At 43.7% G+C, this 17673-nt stretch overlaps 1 protein-coding gene across 1 annotated transcript; it reads left to right on the forward strand.

Moving 5' to 3' along the window:
- The first annotated feature begins 147 nt into the window (after positions 1–147).
- On the forward strand, positions 148–9805 carry ATP6V1E1 (ATPase H+ transporting V1 subunit E1). Its single transcript, XM_052668863.1, has 9 exons — positions 148–290; positions 2411–2476; positions 3430–3539; positions 4019–4085; positions 5862–5951; positions 7178–7246; positions 7663–7757; positions 8540–8627; positions 9192–9805. Exons 1-9 carry the CDS (start codon positions 258–260, stop codon positions 9252–9254), a joined length of 681 nt encoding a protein of 226 aa, XP_052524823.1. The 5' UTR covers positions 148–257; the 3' UTR covers positions 9255–9805.
- The last annotated feature ends 7868 nt before the right edge of the window (positions 9806–17673 follow it).

Here is a 17673-nt window from a genome sequence, read left to right on the forward strand (position 1 = left end):
CCATGCAGCGCTCCACGTGCGAGCGCCAGCGGGCTGCCCGCGGCCGCGAGATGGCAGCCTGCCTCATGCAGTGCCCCGCCCGTCGGTGACGTCACGCAGAGCACAGGCTCCTATTGGCTAGGGGGAAAGAGAGGGCGGGGCGCGGTGACACAGCGGCAGCTGTGACCCGAACCGGATTTGATTCCAGCCGTGCTCGCCGCCGGCTCTGACCGCTGTTCCTCGGGCCCCGAGCGCCTTCCTTCGCGCCCGCCGCCGCCATGGCGCTCAGCGATGCCGACGTCCAGAAGCAGGTAGGGCTCGGCTCGGCTTGATGGGCGGGTGGAGGGTGATCGTGGCGGAACGGCGGCCTGTAGGCTGTAGCCGGCTTCGCCCCGAAGCCGGCCCGGGTGTTGTGCTGTCTTCAGCGCATAGTTGTTCTTTGAGGCAGGTAAATACGTTGCCCTGCATAAGCTCTGCTTTTCTAGATGTTACTTTAAGGGCTCTGCCCCTCTTTTTTCGTAGGGCTACGCTAATTCGATCTAACTGGAACTTAACATTCGTCTGTCCTTTTTACTTCTGTACCCTCAAGCCGAGCGGTGCAAACCGGGCTACTTCTGCAATGGAAACTTTTAAGGCTGAATTCTGAACATTGGAAGCTTCCTGCTGGGCCAGGGCACTGTGTCCTTATTGACAGTAAATAGTGCCCCTGCCCAGAATCCTGCTCAGCACCGGGCTGGATGCGGCGTGTGCTGTTAGCGACTGCACTGATCCAGCCAGCACCGGTCCTGCAGGCAGTGGGCAGACCTCCCAGGTGTCCTCTGCATCATAAGCGCTTTGTGTCTCACTTTCTCATTCAGTAAACATAGTCTCTTGGCAGGGAAGCATCACATTGAAAGTAAAATCAGTAGGTCGTCTTTCTCCAAAAGGGGAATTGCCGCATTGTGTTTTCTTATTTTTATTATTATTATTATAATTATTTCCTTCCTCTTCCATGAAGATCGTAAAAATAAAGCTGACCTTGTGTTGGCATTGCTCGGCTACCTTGGGCATAGACTTCAAAGCCAGGCTGGATGTGGCTCTGGGCAGCCTGGTCTGGTGGTTGTCAACCCTGTATATAGCAGGGGGTTTGAAACTCGATGATCGTTGTGGCCCTTTTCAACCAGGCCGTTTTATTTTTCTATGGTAGACTTCATGGGCTAGTGTGGGCTTTGTGGATATGTGAAACACACAGTGTTAGTGGACTTTCATACCTATAACTTTCCTGCCCTTGTTTTGCGCTGCTGAACCTAGCTGGGGTGATCCTGTTGACTGGAAAAGAGTGCTGCTGGTAGCACACTGGTTCTGCCTGTGCATAAATCCTGGCATGAATTTGCCAGCTGGGCCTCTGAACTTTTAACTACTTACTATGGCACTCTCAAAAATTTTCCCATTGAAACCATCTTTAAGTAAGAGATTTTCTCAATAATACATTTGCTTTCTTCTGGCAACAATGTTCAGTCAATTCTTCCATCTAACCTTGCTAGTCATGCAAGGCCAAAGCCATCCTGACATCTAGGACTTCCCATGGAAAGGATAATCATTTTCTTTGAAACAAGGATGTTCACCAAAATTATGTCCGTGTTTTATCTGCCTCTCTCAGATTTTCTTTCTTTAAAACAAGTAGATCTAAAGCTTAATTCAGTCAGCCACCCAGGTCAGGCAAGCAGGATAAGAAGTTGACATTTTAAGTGGAGTTGCAAACCCAAGTGCTGCAGACCAGAATTCAGATAAAAATGATTGACTTCATTTTGAGGATGTAGAAACCTGTTCATTTCTTCCACAACTTATGCCTAATACCTTCCACTTTCCTTCTACCATTTGTTTTTTAACGTATATGGCCACAGTGCTGTCTGCCCATGGGTTCTGTTCTCTCATCAGCACTTTTCTTTAAGAAGCTTCATTTTGGCATGAGATTACATAAATAGGATCTTGCATTCAAGTTTGTTCAGACCAGGTTGTGAAACATAACTTGTCATTAAGTGCAAGTGAAAAGGAGGTGTTTGTGGTACAGTTGAGTCTACAATCCACTTCATCCATGTTTGGAAATGGCTGTGCTGCTAGAAGTTGTGATTTGATTGGGCAACGATTCCTTATGGTCTGCTCCAGATTTGAACCGAAACTTAAACCTGGCCATAGAATGGTGCAAGATAAACAAGAAGAACTTAATACAATTGGATTCTATGTCTTTGAGCTGTTGGACCTGTGGAGCAGTTTCAAAAAGTGTCTTTAATATGAATGTGTTAATGCAAACCAATCTCTAACTATCATGTCATGTGCTTGCTGTGGTCTCTATCAGCAGGATTCATTCAGGTGCCATCTGTGCCTTTCTGAGGGATACACTTCTCATCAGATCCTTTCTAACAGAAAATACCTTTTCTCTCTCTTGTTACAGATCAAACATATGATGGCTTTCATTGAGCAGGAGGCCAATGAAAAGGCTGAAGAAATAGATGCAAAGGTAAAAGTGGAAGTTCAATGTCAGTAAAAGGAGAACTGCTTCTGACATCCTGGTTTGATAATTGCACTCAAAGCAATCCTAGGAACTTTTCTGTAGTTTACTTAAGATTTAGTTATTGTATAACAAAAATGATGCTACTGAATACAGTTAATGTTTCTTATCTGTTTACAAATCAAAACAAAGTAACTGAGCTGGAGCTGTACTTTTGCCCAAGTTTCTTGGCAGTTCTTGGACATGAATAAATTCACATTTAAGTTCACTTACATTTTTATGCAAACAGGAGAGCTGAATAGCAATGTGAACAGACTGGAGTAAGTGGAACACTTTCCCTGCCTCTTCTACATAACTTGAGAACACAAAGAATTGAGAGAATTTCCTACGTAATTTAGAATTCCGCTAAGATTTCTTGTAGCAAGCTGTTCCCTTGTTGCTCTGAATTTGGCTTGACTTCCATTGTATGTTAGGCTTATCATCATCAGTAGGAAATCAAAATCAGAGCAAGGATGTTTGTAATCAAGCACAAGTTCATGCTTGCAACAATATGGGAAAAAAAGAAAAAAAGAAAAAAAATGGAAGTTAACTATTTGAATTACCCTGGGGAAAGCTTGTTTGTAACTGTACCTAAATCTGTGTAGCCACCTGCAGACACAGTTGTAGATGTGGTTTAGTAAGTATCCTGGGGAACAAAAGCATACGTTTCTATTTAAGGCATGGGTTGAATTATTTGCAGAATTCCTCACTGACATACTCACAGACATACTGATGAAATAAACTGTATCTTAGTAAGGTTCCTTTTGACTTGAGTTTTGATTGAGATGTTTTGTTTATAGGGAACCATAAATTATATGATCCTAGTTTATCTATGAACATGTTCTTAAAGCGTGGCCATTTCATCTAATACTATTTTTTTCAACCAGTGGAATCAATATACACTTCTTTAATTTTTACTGCAGGCTGAAGAAGAATTCAACATTGAAAAGGGTCGTCTTGTTCAGACACAGAGGCTGAAAATCATGGAGTACTATGAAAAGAAAGAGAAACAAATTGAGCAGCAAAAGAAAATGTAAGTTGCTTAGGCTAGGTGGTTGGCTTCAGAGCCTGAGCTCTTCTCTTATTACTAATTTTCTACAAGACTCTGGTAAGTGGACAAATTGCAGCTTAATGTATTGAGTTCTAATTCCAAATTTCTAATTTTTCTGAGGAGTAATTATCAAAGGTGAGCAGCAATTGTATAACTGGTAGGAGATTTGGTGAAAAAAAATCTATCTTAGCTCTTTATGTCTGTCTAAAGCTGCAGCTTGGTCTGTTACTCTTGCACAAATGGTTGTGTCAGGTTTTGTTTTGGTGGGTCGTTACTGAACAGTGAGGTTCTGCATTGTAATCATTTGCACGAGTTCTGACACAAGTTAAAATATTTAAGCAGGCTTTGTTATTAAACATTGTTGTATTGCTACTTTTAAATGTATGCAGTTAAATGTTGTAGTTTTTCTGTCTGTATTCAAAGCCTGGTAGGCTGATTCAACTTTATCATGCAACTTGCAGTCAGATGTCCAACCTGATGAATCAGGCAAGACTGAAGGTCCTCAAAGCAAGGGATGACCTTATTTCAGTGAGTATGCCTGCATAAACACCACCAAGGTTTGATTCCTACCATCTGTTAGGAAATGAACTTCTTCATTCTGGGAAGGAAAACATGGTTTGTGATTGAGTAATGTTTGCATCAATGTACAGCAGTGGCTTCCCCAGCTAATCTGAAAAGTCACTGAAGGTATGATCCAGGTTCACTAATTTGCTTTAGCTTGTTTTCAATCTCTATTGCCTGTTCTTTTAAAAGGGAAACACAGCTCTCTGCTGGGAGCTTTACAAGCATCTGTTTTATCTACTGTTTGGACAATAGCTTATTTCTTTTATGGACTTGAAAGAACTCTCTTTTACACGCCATAGAACTTTGAAGTTGTGTTTGCTGACGTTAAGGCTGGTGTGCTTTAATGCACTGTTTTCCAGTTTGTTTTTTTCTCTCATCTTTAGTGGCCTTAGTAAATGGAAAAGTTTGCTTCTTTTTCTGCTAAGTAAGTAACCAGTCTGTGTATAAATGTATAGGGTGAGTGATCATTTACCAAGGCAGGCTGCTGTTTAGTCTTGCTGTGTTTATCTTGCACCATGTGCAGGTATTCTTATTTGTTAATCACGCAGCCTGAAGGTTACCTGTCACCACTTTTCTTATCCCATCTCAAACAGTTGCAGTGTTCTATGTGCTGGCTGGGTGGTGCTGTTGAGCTGTTGGAGAAACACATCGAATGTAAAACACTTGGTAATGATGTTCGAGTCAGCTCTGCTGTGGAAAAGGAGTTAGTAGAAGAAAGTGGCCAGTTTCAAATTTTTGATTGTTCTGACAGTGAGGAGGAAGGGGGTGGCTAACAAACGAGCTGCATTGTGTCTCTGCTGGGTAATCTCTTCCTCATGTATCAGCTGACTCAATCTCATGCTTCTGAGTAATACATAACGCTCTTCCTCATTTAAAACCCTTTAAAGTCACATGCTAGTTGTTCTTGCTTCCCTTATTGGCTCTTTACCCTTCTCCATGAAGAATAAAGGTGATCCCTTCCAGAAATGCTGTGTTGCTCTGTAGTTGGTAGTCTAACTGTATTTTGAGCACGTTGTTGAATTGTGATAGTCTTATACTTTACAACTGATTGCATTGATGTGCACTTTTCTATTAAACACTGTAAGGCAGAACAGTAAAGAAGGTTTTATACCAAATCATACAATTGTTTCTTCTGAAGTAATTATAGGAGTGGTTCACTTCTAGGAGCTGTATTTGAGTTGAATCTTAAAGAAATGTGATCAGTCTCTTCTGATACTGATTTACTGAAACAAAGACATTCAAGAACATCTACTCTGAATTAAAAATAAGCTTTTACTTTTGATTTTCAAGTTGCTTTTTTACAAAATTAATGGGTTTTTTTTAATGCTTGGTAAAAATATAGGTTAAACTTCTTTACTTGATCACAAGGCTGGAAAAAATAGTGATTTGGACAACTTTATTAGTTTAGATTAGGCAACAATTTATAACTTATGTAGTTGCTCTGTGAATTAATATAAATACCATCCTTTTACTGCTGGGGTCTCTTTCAGGAAAAAAAAAAAAAAGAACTGTTGTCTGGTTATTCTGGGTTCAGATCAGGGCAGAGAGTGGGGAAGTGTTTGGAAAGGATGTTGTGCCATGCACATAGATGAAGGTCTAGCTTGGATGAACACCAGCTGGAGTGTACATTTACGTGTTGGCAGGGTGTGATAGCTATAATAGGAGTATAGAAAGTTGGTAGGCATGAAACCAAATGCCAAACAGATGGGCTCTGCTGATCTGATTTTCTTCTGAATGTAGGATTTGCTGAATGAGGCCAAGCTAAGACTTGCCAAGGTGGTGAAGGATACTGCCAGGTACCAAATACTGCTGGATGGACTAGTTCTACAGGTAAATATTTAAATCATAGCTAATAAATGATTGCAGCTTTGTTTACCTTGGTGTCTTTCTTCAAACGGAACCAACTGTAGAGGTTACAGTTGGATACAGCTACTGTAGATCAAACGTTGCTGGATGATCTTTGAGTTTTAAACATCACTTCTGCTATATCTTTTGATCTTAGATTCTGAACAGGTACAGCTGTAGTTTATTCTAAAGTGCAAGATGTAGTATACCAGCAGCTGGCTTCCATTGTAAGAATGATTACAGATGTGCACGCATAAATCATATGTAAGATGCATGTTTAGGATGCATGCTTTAAGCTTTTGTGGTAATTAGCTGGAATGAGCTACTCAGATGAAGCTTTGGGTAAAGCTGTTTCTTCAATCCTAGAAGTCAGTAGTTACCTGCAAAGCTAGTCCTAGCTTTGATGTATTCACTGCAGTATGGCACACATTTGTGACACATGCAAAGTATAGGTAAAATATAGATTCATAATACCATTCTCTAGGACTAGAACTTATGCTAAAAGTCTAGAAAGTGTTGTCTAGGGTCACTTGTGCAGCCACTAGTGCCACCATCTGGTGTGAATTAGTCCTTTTTGCCATAAACTCAGAGAAACAAGCCCCAAACTGTCCTGTCTGCAGCTTAATGGCAGAGTGCTTTTAATAGCGTTCCCAGCTGGTGCTTCCGATTCCCTGTTTTTGTTTCCATGCCACATTTAGCTGATATGAAACAAACCTGTCTCACTTGTGCAAACTAGCCACGTCCATCTTGGTTAGATTTGATCTGCTGAAGGATCAGTACTCGTGGTATTACTACAGGCACTACAAGGCAGGAGTTACAGGAACTGAACTGAAACTACAGCATGTCTTCTCCAAGACCTGCAAAGGAAAATGACAGTTTGCTCAGTTTGCCTGGACAGCAGTCATCCTTTTATAATGGTGTATATTATCTGGGCAGCTCAATCTTGTGATATGCACATTTAGTTGCACTCAGGTTCCAAACTTTAGGCTAACATAGGGAATGTATGATCTGTAGTCAAAGGCTTTCCTGGATGTTGCTGCCATCTTCTTGGAATGCCTGCATGGGGTGAACTTACGGTTCTTATTGGAATAGGCTAGCATTGCCAGATCTTGTTCTTCAAATGGATCAGCTCCTTTCCTTTTTCAGGGTTAAATAATTCTAAGATGATTAAAATGACAATTTTCTGATAGAGTGGTGGTTATCTTGTGCAGGGATTCTACCAGCTGCTTGAGCCTAGAATAGTTGTCCGGTGCAGGAAACAAGATCTCCCTATGGTCAAGGTAAGACACCTACAGTGCTGTGACAGTATCCTTGCTTGTGAAGGCTGAGACCTGACTACAAGTATTTGCATGTCACATGTGTGTGATGTGAAAACAAGGAAAGCATGCTCTCAAGCTGCACTTCTGCTGCAGGTACAATGTGAGAGAACAAGTATACACTTCAAGCTGGGAATTGTTTCCTTGCTTGGGTGTTACCTAGGAAACTTCAGACCACTACAACATTAATAATAATAATAAATGTTCTCAGCTCAAAAACTGTACAGATTGCCTAATTAGAAAACAGAACAAAACACCTCAATCCCTTTTTCTTTTTTTTCTTTTTTTTTTTTTTTTTTATTCCAAATGAATAAGCAACCAAATCCTAATGATGTGCTAGCATTTATCCACATTAATGGCATGCTTCTCTTGTGTCCTAGGCTGCTGTACAGAAGAGCATTCCTATCTACAAAAATGCCACAAAAAGGGATGTGGATATTCACATTGACCAAGACAACTTCCTGCCAGACGAAATGTAAGGAAAATGGGAGTCTTTTACTGAGCCCAAACTTAATACAGCTATAAGAACAGTCTTGGAAAATGATGTGTGTAGTATCTCCACAGTGTCTACTGCTGTTCTAGTGGATCAAAACTATTAATAAAAGCTTCCTGCAACCTCCAGCCTGTTGCAACAGTGCTGAAGAATAGAATAACTGTACGTAAAAGCTTAATTAACTGTTGGCCTTTTAGAGTGGGAGAATAGAAATATAGCCATGCTTTCTGTCTCTGGAGGAAGCAGACTGAGTCCTAAGGAGGAAGGCAAGGTGCTGCAGGGTAACGACACAAAGTAATTTGTGTTTGTTAGGCCTGCTAGGCTTTATTTCCCTAATTAATTAACATGGAACAAAGCTGCCTATTCTGAAAATTACTGGTCATTTCTGATGTATGAACAAGCAAAGAACTTCCAGTACTATTCTTCACTTTCCAAAATCTGAAGGAATCTTATTAATAATAAAATGCAAAGTCTGAAACTGTTTTGAAGTGACAAATTTCACAGCACTGCTTGTATTTACATTGTGCTAAAGAGTATCTTTGTATGTAGCTGTGTACCTGGTAGCTGTGAAGTTGTTTTTGCTCTACTGCTTCACTGCATTACTTTGTGTTGAGTCTTAATAAGTCATGACCAAAAAATGTTTATAAACAAGAGTTACCTATATCTCTGACTTGCCAATAAGTGCACATTTGGGATAATGTCTTTGCCACCTCATAGCTTTGAGATGCATCATGGATTCCATGACTTTTATTTTTCCTTTCTAGTGCTGGAGGTGTTGAAATCTACAATAGTGATGGTAAAATTAAGGTTTCTAATACCCTGGAAAGTCGGCTGGACCTTGTAGCCCAGCAGGTGAGTTTCTCTCACAGCTAAAGTGAGAAGAGGATTAATTAACTGGTTTTATCTTGTAATTAAATCCTAATATTGTGTGGGATCAGATTTCAGTGTGGCTAACAAGAAGCTGATCATTTGAAGGGAAAGAAGATTACTTATTGCTTGCGCTTCTCTACAGCAAACATGGCTTTTCCCCAAAAATATACTTTTCAGATTAAGAATGAGCAAAAACTCTAGAAGAGATGGTAATGAAAGGCTTCTGTGATTGTGCTGCAGACAAGATGCTGATATACTGAGTTTAACTTTGTTTATTGAAGCTAGCTTCAGCACAAGGAACTTTGGCTGAGATGCTGTTATATCCTAGTGGAAATACTAGCTGTGGCATCTCTTCCTCTTGCTGCAGTGTAGGCAATCCTTTCAGCGTACAGACAAGCAGGCAATATGAAATCACATAAAAGCTTCAGAAAACTCAAGTGAATTACCTTCTTAATTTTGAAGACTAACCTAGCTGTCACACAATTCCTGTAGTGAGGAATGCTCTGCAATTGTGTTGCATATAACTGATGTACTCTTTTTCAACAGATGATGCCAGAAATCAGAGTGGCTCTCTTTGGTGCTAATGCCAACAGGAAATTTTTGGACTAAACCTCTGTAAGAAAAGGTGGGGTCTGTTCCACTGCCATAATGAAGGGATGCAAAAGCATCTGCTAATTTAAAATCTTGAAATGTAACATTACTGTGTCATCCAATCTCTTCTTCAATGGAATAATTTTGCATACCTGCTGTGCTTAGCCTCTCCACTTGTGGTTAGAATGTATAGCTTAAAGAATGCAAAGGCATTGTGTGCATCCAGGGGTGACCCTAGAAGATGGAGGCTTTTGGGCTCTTTGCTTTCCTTGCACTGTTGTGGCTCTGAAAGACAAGTGGTCCATTTAAGGTCACTCATCTTACTTTGGCCACGTTTCTCTCAAGTTGTCTGATCTGTGATGTGAATTACTGTGCTGCCCATGGGATGTCCCCTTTCAGTTAAGGTCTTCAGTGTTATCGAGGGCATGCATTCCTTCCCAGGGTTAGTAGTTCAATTCTTGTTACTTGGTCAGGCAGTTTTCTGTTCTGTATATGTGATTTTAAAGACAACAACAAAAAAGCCTGAGCCTGTAAAACACTATTTATTAAAATAAAAATGTGTGTGTGTATATGGAGTTCCTTGTAGCTTCTCTCTGAATGATTGGCAGCAACCTTTGAGAAGTGACCTTGTGTATTCGAGGACTTACTGCTTGTGGGTTCTGTGTCAACACTGTTCTGTGAAGTTAGAATTCAAGTGTATGGAGTACTGTAAGGCTAATTGATTGAATAGTGTGGGATTTATAGGCCAGCCTTTTGCATAAGGCTCTGAGCTTAATTTTTCTTAGAAGTGAGCCAGTAGTTTTGCTATCTGATCCTTCAAATCTTTTTCACAAGAGGTTAACACAACTGCACTACTTAGATATAACTATCTATTGCCAGTTACAGATTTGTTACTTCTGTGCAAAAGATCCAAACCATACTCCTTTAGTAATTGTATTTGAGGACTTTGGGAACAGCAGCTGCCTGTTACAAGTATTCTCTCAACTGTTAACTTTTAACACCTTAAAAGTTAAAGTAACACAACTATTTTCACTTCCTAACCTGTTAGGCTTTGCTGACACTCATCCTTTCCTTCTGCAGGGTTGGCTGGTATTGGCCTCCACCTACTATGGTTTAGGTTGGTTCTTTAGGTGACTTGCCACGCTTACAAGCCTCTGCCAGAGTACCTCACTCCTCAACTAGTGTTCAGTTTTGAGGCTTGCTATATGGGAATAAGGAACAAACAAATTACTGCTTGAATGTTTTTGAAGTCATTTTCTCAAGCACTGCAATGCTTCAGGAATAGAAGGGATCCTGTGTTTTGCCATGAAGAATAATTGCCAGGGTTGCAGCAACATTGCATTGTGCAGTACTTTTAACCTGAGGCCCTTTCCTCTCAAGCTGAAGTGCATGCTTTTATGTAGAGTACTTTTTAAAATTCTTATTTACGTATTAGTAGTCCCTTTGTGTTTAGGCATCAGTTCTTATTTCCATATACGTGGCTACAGTATTTATTCTTGCAGTGCTTTGCCTTTTGTTACGTGGTTCTATGACTAGGCAACAAGACTGAAGTTACACAGTTTCTAGATACTTGGATAATCATTTCAGCTTTTGTCTTCGCATCTGTCAGTGATTCATCTCCCTGACTAAGCCCTGAGCTGTGGTTTTGTGACATACCTGTAGTGAAGGAAAAGCCTGTGTGCTTGCATGCTTCACTTTGTTGCTTCCTGCTTCAAATAGTATTGTTCAGAACAGGTCTGATTTTTATCATTTCTCTTTCTGATGGGTTCATTCAGCTCATCGACTGGGTATCTACCAGTGCTTGAAAAGTACAATTGAACTTATTTGGGTCTTCATTTTCTCTATTGCTAAAGCTAGGAAGAGAAACTCTATGTCAAAATGGAGTACAGTGGATAGAAATAAAATCTTGAAGGGCTAGATGAGAAGTTATTGCTCTTGACATCACTACTTGATGCAGAAACTTTAAGCAGATCTACTGGTGACTTCTGGAGAAATGAATGGTCTACATTTGTCCATCATGCCTTGGAAAGGAAGCGTTTACATTGTCCTAGTGCTGCTGCTTCCATGGAATGCAAATACAGGCAGTAGTGTAAGAAATGTAGCTGAAGTCACAGACAGAATAAGGTAAAGATCAGCACACAGAAGAGACAGGCAGGTCTGTTTGTTGTATGTCACCCTGTGTTGATGGGCAGTATTGTGATATTCAGGTAGGTTTTATTCAAGGGGGAAAAGTGCATGAGGAATTACCAAGACTTTATCTGATACTTGTAAGCGTGCTTTACTGTGACAGAAAGGGATTCTTCATACAGTATTTGATGGTTTTACTGCTTTCATGAAGAAGTGAGACCTTCACAAATCCCAATCTTGCCTATTTTTTGAAAAGCAGAATGAAAACTTATTGTCTGACTGTGGAGCTCAGAGTGGAAGATATTGAACTTACTGCTTACGGTGTACTCTGCTCTGTTCACTTTGCATCTCCCCTTGTATCTTCCTGCGCAGGAAAGAGCAGGAAGTAACCTCTGTCATACTAGCATGCCACAGTTAAGCAGCATCAGGAATGATTTTAGCTTGGGGAAAGGACGTTTGTTAGTTAATCACATGGCAGCAGTGGCTCAAAGCCAGCCCTTAAGAAATGGTCTGAGCACTTTATGTACGTGGCATATGAAGTCTGAACCTAGGGTTCTGTACCCCCCTCTCATGCTAACTGAAGCACTTATTCCTTTATTAACAGAATTGCAGGCACTCTGAGCTTAAGCCATGTCAGCTATGACAAGAACTTCATCAGCAATTCCCTCCAAGAGTGTTAGAAGCACTGGCTGCTTTAATCATGAGACAAACACATAACGGAACTCTATTAGAAAAAGTGATGTCTGCATTACTTGCAGCATCGTTAGCCTGCATCTCATGCAATAGTGGCAGTTATCAAATTTTAGCATCTTAGCAGAGAAAGGGGAATATCCATTCCTGGCTTATCTGGTATAGGTTGCAACCCCGTTGTCTTCATCAAAGCCTCTCAAGTGTTTGGATGCAAGTTTTTAGAAGTAAAAAGTGAAATAAGAAGCCATGTTTCAGGTGGATTTTGCAGTTCCTGCTGAAGTGTTGCTGCAGCACTACTTTATTATTTGAACTGCACTGCTGATTGAAACAAATGAGGATGCACAGTTGTGTTTTGTGTTGTTTTTTTGTTTCTCTTAGTGATTTACCTGATGACCTGGGTCAAATCAATGAGAGTATTGATCTTTATCCATCTTCTTGTAAGTGTGCAAAGTATTCCTGTTGGGTGTGGTAAATAAGCCCTATGTCAGTTCATGTGCCAGCATGTTGAGAAACTAGACAAATAGGGAACAATGGACATGTTAAATCAGAGTCAGGTAAAGGAATATAGTGATGACAGAAGCAAGGACTGTGAATGAACAGACAGTGCAGAGCTGATTGTGTCCAGTGCTGGAAAAAGGGAAGCAGAGCTAATGATGCACTTACTCTGCTTAGTTGGCAGTGGAAAATTTAAGAACAAGTTTGGCATTAAGTGATGGGTAAAAGAATATTACAGAACTGTAGGGGTTGAAAGGGACCTCTGGAGATCATCTAGTCCAACTCCTTACTAAAGAAAATTCCCTGTGGTGTGTTACACAGTAAGCATTCAGGCAGATTTTGAACATCTCCAGAGAAGGAGACTCTGTAGCCTCTTTGGACAGCCTGTCCCAGTGCTCTGTCACACTCAGAAGTTTTCCTCATGTTTGTATGGAACTTTCTATGTTTTATTTTGTGTCCATTGTCCTGCTGCTAGGAACTGCTACAAAGAGCCTGGCCCCATCCTCTTGACTCTTGCCCATTAAGTATTTATGTGCATCAATAAGGTCCCTCCCCACCTAAGTCTCTTCCGAGCTGAATAGTCCCAGCTCTCTCAGCTTTGGCTTATAAGGAGATGGATCATCTCTGTGATTCTTCACTGGCGTCTCTGTAGAAGATCCCTCTCTTTGAAATGGGGAGCCCACAGCTGGACATAGTATTCCAGATGTGGCCTCACCAGAGCAGAGTACAGGGGAGGATCACCTCCCTCAAGCTGATGGCCACTCTCTTTTTAAATGCACCTCAGGATACCATTGGCCTTCTGGGCCACAAGGGCATGCTGCTGGCTCATGGCCAGCTTGTTGCCTGCCCACCAGGACGCCCAGGTCCTTCTCTGCAGGGAAGGTCCTCTTCAGCAGCTCAGCTCCTATCGTCTACTGATTCATGTGGATGTTCCTCCTTAGGTGTAGAACCCTATGCTCACCCACATTGAACATCAAGTTCCTCTCTCATCAGGCTCTCCTCTCCAGCCTGTCCAGGTCTTGCTGAATGGCAGCACAGCCTTCTGGTGTGTCAGCCACTCCTTCCAGCTTTATACCATGAGCGGTCTTGCTGAGTGCACGTTCTGTCCCTTTCATCCAGGTCATTGATGAAGATGCTGAATAACACTGGAGAGTAAGCTACAGAGTGCTGGGGAATAACTTACTGTACCTCTGAGTCAAAAGCCTTTTTTTGGTACTTAGTTTTCACACTGAGAGCTATTAACATTAATCAGAGAGAGTGAGAATGTGTGACTGATCCTTGGAGGAGTGCGCAAGCATCAACGTGAGAAGAAGACTAGAAGACAGCCAGAAACTGAGAACTGAGGTTTTCATATCTTCATAAGTCAGCAACAGTTGTCAGAGCTGTAACTTCTGAAGGGAAGCTTTCAGCTGGCTGTCAGGGGAGTGCTGCCCATCAGAAAAGGGGCATGCTGGTAGGCTGTGTAGGGATGGGGTCAGGAAGGCCAGGGCCCAACTGGAACTGGCAAAGGGTGCAGAGTGAAGTAAGGGCTTCTATATATATACATACACATCATTCTCCTGCACTTTCCTGTTCTGGTTGTATTTCCACCTAGTCAGCAATATAGACAAGCTGGTAAGAATGGAGAAGGAGAAGGCTGAGCTACTCAACAACGTTTCTGCCTCAGTCTTCACTGGCGACTGCTCTACACCCAGCCCTCAAGTGGGCAGTTTAGAAGGTGGGAACTGGGGGAGCAGTGTCCTTCCTGCTGTAAGTGAAAATCAGTTTTGCAACTACCTGAGGGAACTGAACATCCATACACTTAAGTGTCCTGAAGAGATGCATCCCTTAGTCTTGAAGAAACTGGCTGATGTAAGTCACCAAGCCACATTCAATGCTATTTCAAAAGCCATGGGGGCCAGGTGCTAGTGACTGGAAATTATCACACCCATTTTTAAGAAGGGTAGAAAGGACAGCCCAAGAAACTGCTGACCTGTCAGCCTCACCTCTGTGCTGAGGAAGATCATGGAGCAGATCGTTCTATAAGCTATACTAAGGCATATGGAAGAGAGAAAGGTGATTGGGACAACCAGTGTAACTTCACCAAGAGCACGTCCTGCCTGATCGACTAGTGGTCTGTGATGGTGTAACTGCATCAATGGATAAAGGATGAGCTTTTGATGTCATGGGTCTGAACTTCAGCAAGGCCTTTGAGGTGATCTTGCCTCTCTACTCTGTGCTGTGCTCATCTGGAGTACTGTGTCCAGGTGCGGATTCCTCAGCGCACACACACAGATGTGGACCTGTTGGAGCACAGCCAGAAGAGGGTCACAGAAATGATCCTAGGAACACCTCCCCTCTGAGGACAGGTTGAGAGCTGGTGCTGTTTAGCCTGGAGAAGGCTCCAGGGAGACCTGAGAGCAGCCTTTCAGTGTCTAAAGGGAGGCTGTAAGAAGGAAGGGGACAGACTCTTTAGCAGGTCTACTGTGATAGGACAAGGGGAAATGGTTTTAAACTAAAAGGGGAGATTTAGGTTAGATAGGAGGAAGAAGTTTTCTACAGTAGGGGTGATGAGGCATTGGAGCAGGTTGCCCAGAGAGGTGGTGGATGCCCCATTCATGGAGACACTCGAGGTCAGGCTGGATGGGGCTCTGAGCAACCTGATGTACCTGTGGGTGTCCCTGTTCACTGCAGGGGGGTCGTTGCAGGGCTTTTAAAGATCCCTTCCAACTCAAAACAATTCTAAAAGATTTGTTGCATCCCAAACCAGATTTGGGGTGCGCAAACAACAACCCTGTGTCTCAGCAGGGTCGTTTCTCTCCCCACTCCCCTCCCCTTAGCAGACAGCTGCTGGTGAAGAGCAGCAGCTTCCCAGCATCTCTGCAGCTCCATGGTGCTCACCATGGCTGCGGGCATCAGACACTGAGGCAGTGCCTTGGCATGTTGCTGGACATGGTCTGGAGGAGCAAAATTTTCCTCCCAGCAAAGGTCATTCTTAACTGGATGGACACAGCAACCCTGCAATGGGGCTCAGCCTCAGTTGGAACCTTGGAGAAACACCACTCCCAAAACGCATGCTCTCACTCACCAGGCTGTATGTGCTGCTCAGCATTCCCTGGCAAAAGGCACTGAAAAAATCTAGCATAAATCTCAAAGTGGTCCCAATGTTTTGCATCACAAATCTCCTGCCTTCAGCACTGATGATCAGCTCTGAGCCATGGTGCGCAGATACCTCTGTGAATGTTTCTTGACTGAGTGCAACCCCTCATCTGACATCCTTGCACTTCTGCTCTTCTCATCCCAGAGCAGCTGCAACACAGAGAAAAGTGCAACCCTACTGAAAACAACTCAAAGCATGGTTATTGCTGGGGCTCTGCTGGTGCTGTCTTGCAGCAGGATGTCCCACGGCCCCATGTGCATGAGGAGGGACGGCACAAAGCATTTGCTTTCATCCAGCCTGAACCATTTGTCTTGCAGCTCCATTAAGTGACCTCTTGCTAAGTCATCTGGAGCTGTAAAGTAAATTGGCGCAACCATCTGGCTTGGTCCTGTTCCTTATTTAATATATTGCTAACATATCTGCCTGCATCTGATCAGTTTTATTGCTCTTTGCTAATCGCTCCTTTTTCATCTCACGTTTCCCCTTTCCCATTAAGGTCCAGCTACACACGGGCTGTGTGTGCTCGAGGGCAGAGCTGGCAGCAGGTTGGAGCCCCCAAGCCGTGCCTCCACCCCCAGTACCAGGGTGGGGAAATGAGCAGTGGGAAAGGCAGTGGGGTCCCGGTACAGCTTAGGGCATGGAGCTGTGGCTGCGTGGGGTGGGAGTGCATAGAGATGCGTGGCTGCAGTACTGCAGCCCCAGGGCCCGGTGCTGGCAGCCAGGGCAAAGGGCGCTTCCCCCCCACTGCTGCATGCCAGAGGGGAACAGGGCTTGGAAAGCAAACAAAGGGAGCGAGGGAAATATCTTGGATAGGAGATAGAGAGCATAAGTTATAAGTCTTCAGGGAGGCGCAGGCGTGTGTGCGTGAATGAGGATGCGGCGAGCTGCAACTTTGATCTCCCAGGACATCTGGCATGTGGGCATCCGCTGTACAGCTGCCTGCAGGGCAGGCTCAGGGACATGTGTGACTGTGGGAGGGGTGGAAACCCATAGTGGGAGCGGAGCCATTTCCCATGCTCTGTGCTCCCCCTCCTTCAAAGCAGGCAGGCGGCATTAACCCCGCAGAATACAGTGGGGGCAAAGTAGCACCTGCCCCCACTCCCACTGCTCCCACGGCCCTGAGGAGCCACTAGCATGCATGTGTGAGGCAGGCCAAGGCGCGTGCTGGGAGCTGAGGGCACGGTGCTCGGCCTGAAAGTCAGCATGCAGCTCCTTCCTAGTGCCTGTGCAGGCACTGGGGTGCAGGAAGCCTGTGGCTGGAGTTACACACGGGCAGCGTGATGTCCTGAAAGTCTCCATACTGAACACAGAATGGATTGCTTCCCAGGGGAATCTGTGTTTGGAGACCAGGAAGCATGCTGGGACGAGTCTCCCTGGGGAAGTGGAGATCAGAGGGCAGGCAGCCAAGGGGTGCAGGGCTGCCCAGTGTGCACAGACCATGTCCTCAGGGAACATCACTCTGTATGCAGGGATGTCTTCAAAGGGGAGACCCCAGCACTGCTGGGATGGATTTCCCCTTGGGAAGCCAAGTGTGGAGGCAGGCATCCTCGGGGTAGGGATATGGTTTGCTGCTTGCTTTCCTAATTAAACACAAAGCCTGGCCTGGAAACCTCCCGCAGCAGTCAGGACCGTAGCAGTAGCAAAGCTGTTTCGCCCAGGCCTTTCCCTGTGGGGCCATGCAGGATGTGGCCCTGCCCCAGCCCCCAGTCCCAGCAGGGTGATGGATGGACTCTCCTCTGCCATGGCCAAAACAAAGGTCACGGCTTAAGGAAATTGCAAACAACCTGTGCCCACTGGCCCCGGAAGGAGTGGTGCAGTCGTGACAGGGGGTGAACTTTTGTGATCCCACCATGCTGGCAGTCGCACAGGGAAAGGAATTTACAAAAAAAGGAGCAGGCTCCCAGCTGGGAACATCCAGCTTCCTTGGGGCTGGAAGTTTCACCCATGGGGAAACACCATTTCCATTTCTTCCTTCCTCCTTGGGCA

This window comes from Tympanuchus pallidicinctus, unplaced genomic scaffold, assembly GCF_026119805.1.
Source record: "Tympanuchus pallidicinctus isolate F22 unplaced genomic scaffold, pur_lepc_1.0 scaffold8, whole genome shotgun sequence".
NCBI lineage: Eukaryota > Metazoa > Chordata > Aves > Galliformes > Phasianidae > Tympanuchus > Tympanuchus pallidicinctus.

Bases quoted from the DNA above. Each gene is read 5' to 3' on its own strand.
- ATP6V1E1 (XM_052668863.1), top strand. From the start codon at position 258: ATGGCGCTCAGCGATGCCGACGTCCAGAAGCAG. The intron at 5,952-7,177 runs GTAAATATTTAA...TATCTTGTGCAG, and splicing joins TGGATGGACTAGTTCTACAG to GGATTCTACCAGCTGCTTGA. The intron at 7,247-7,662 runs GTAAGACACCTA...CTTGTGTCCTAG, and splicing joins AAGATCTCCCTATGGTCAAG to GCTGCTGTACAGAAGAGCAT.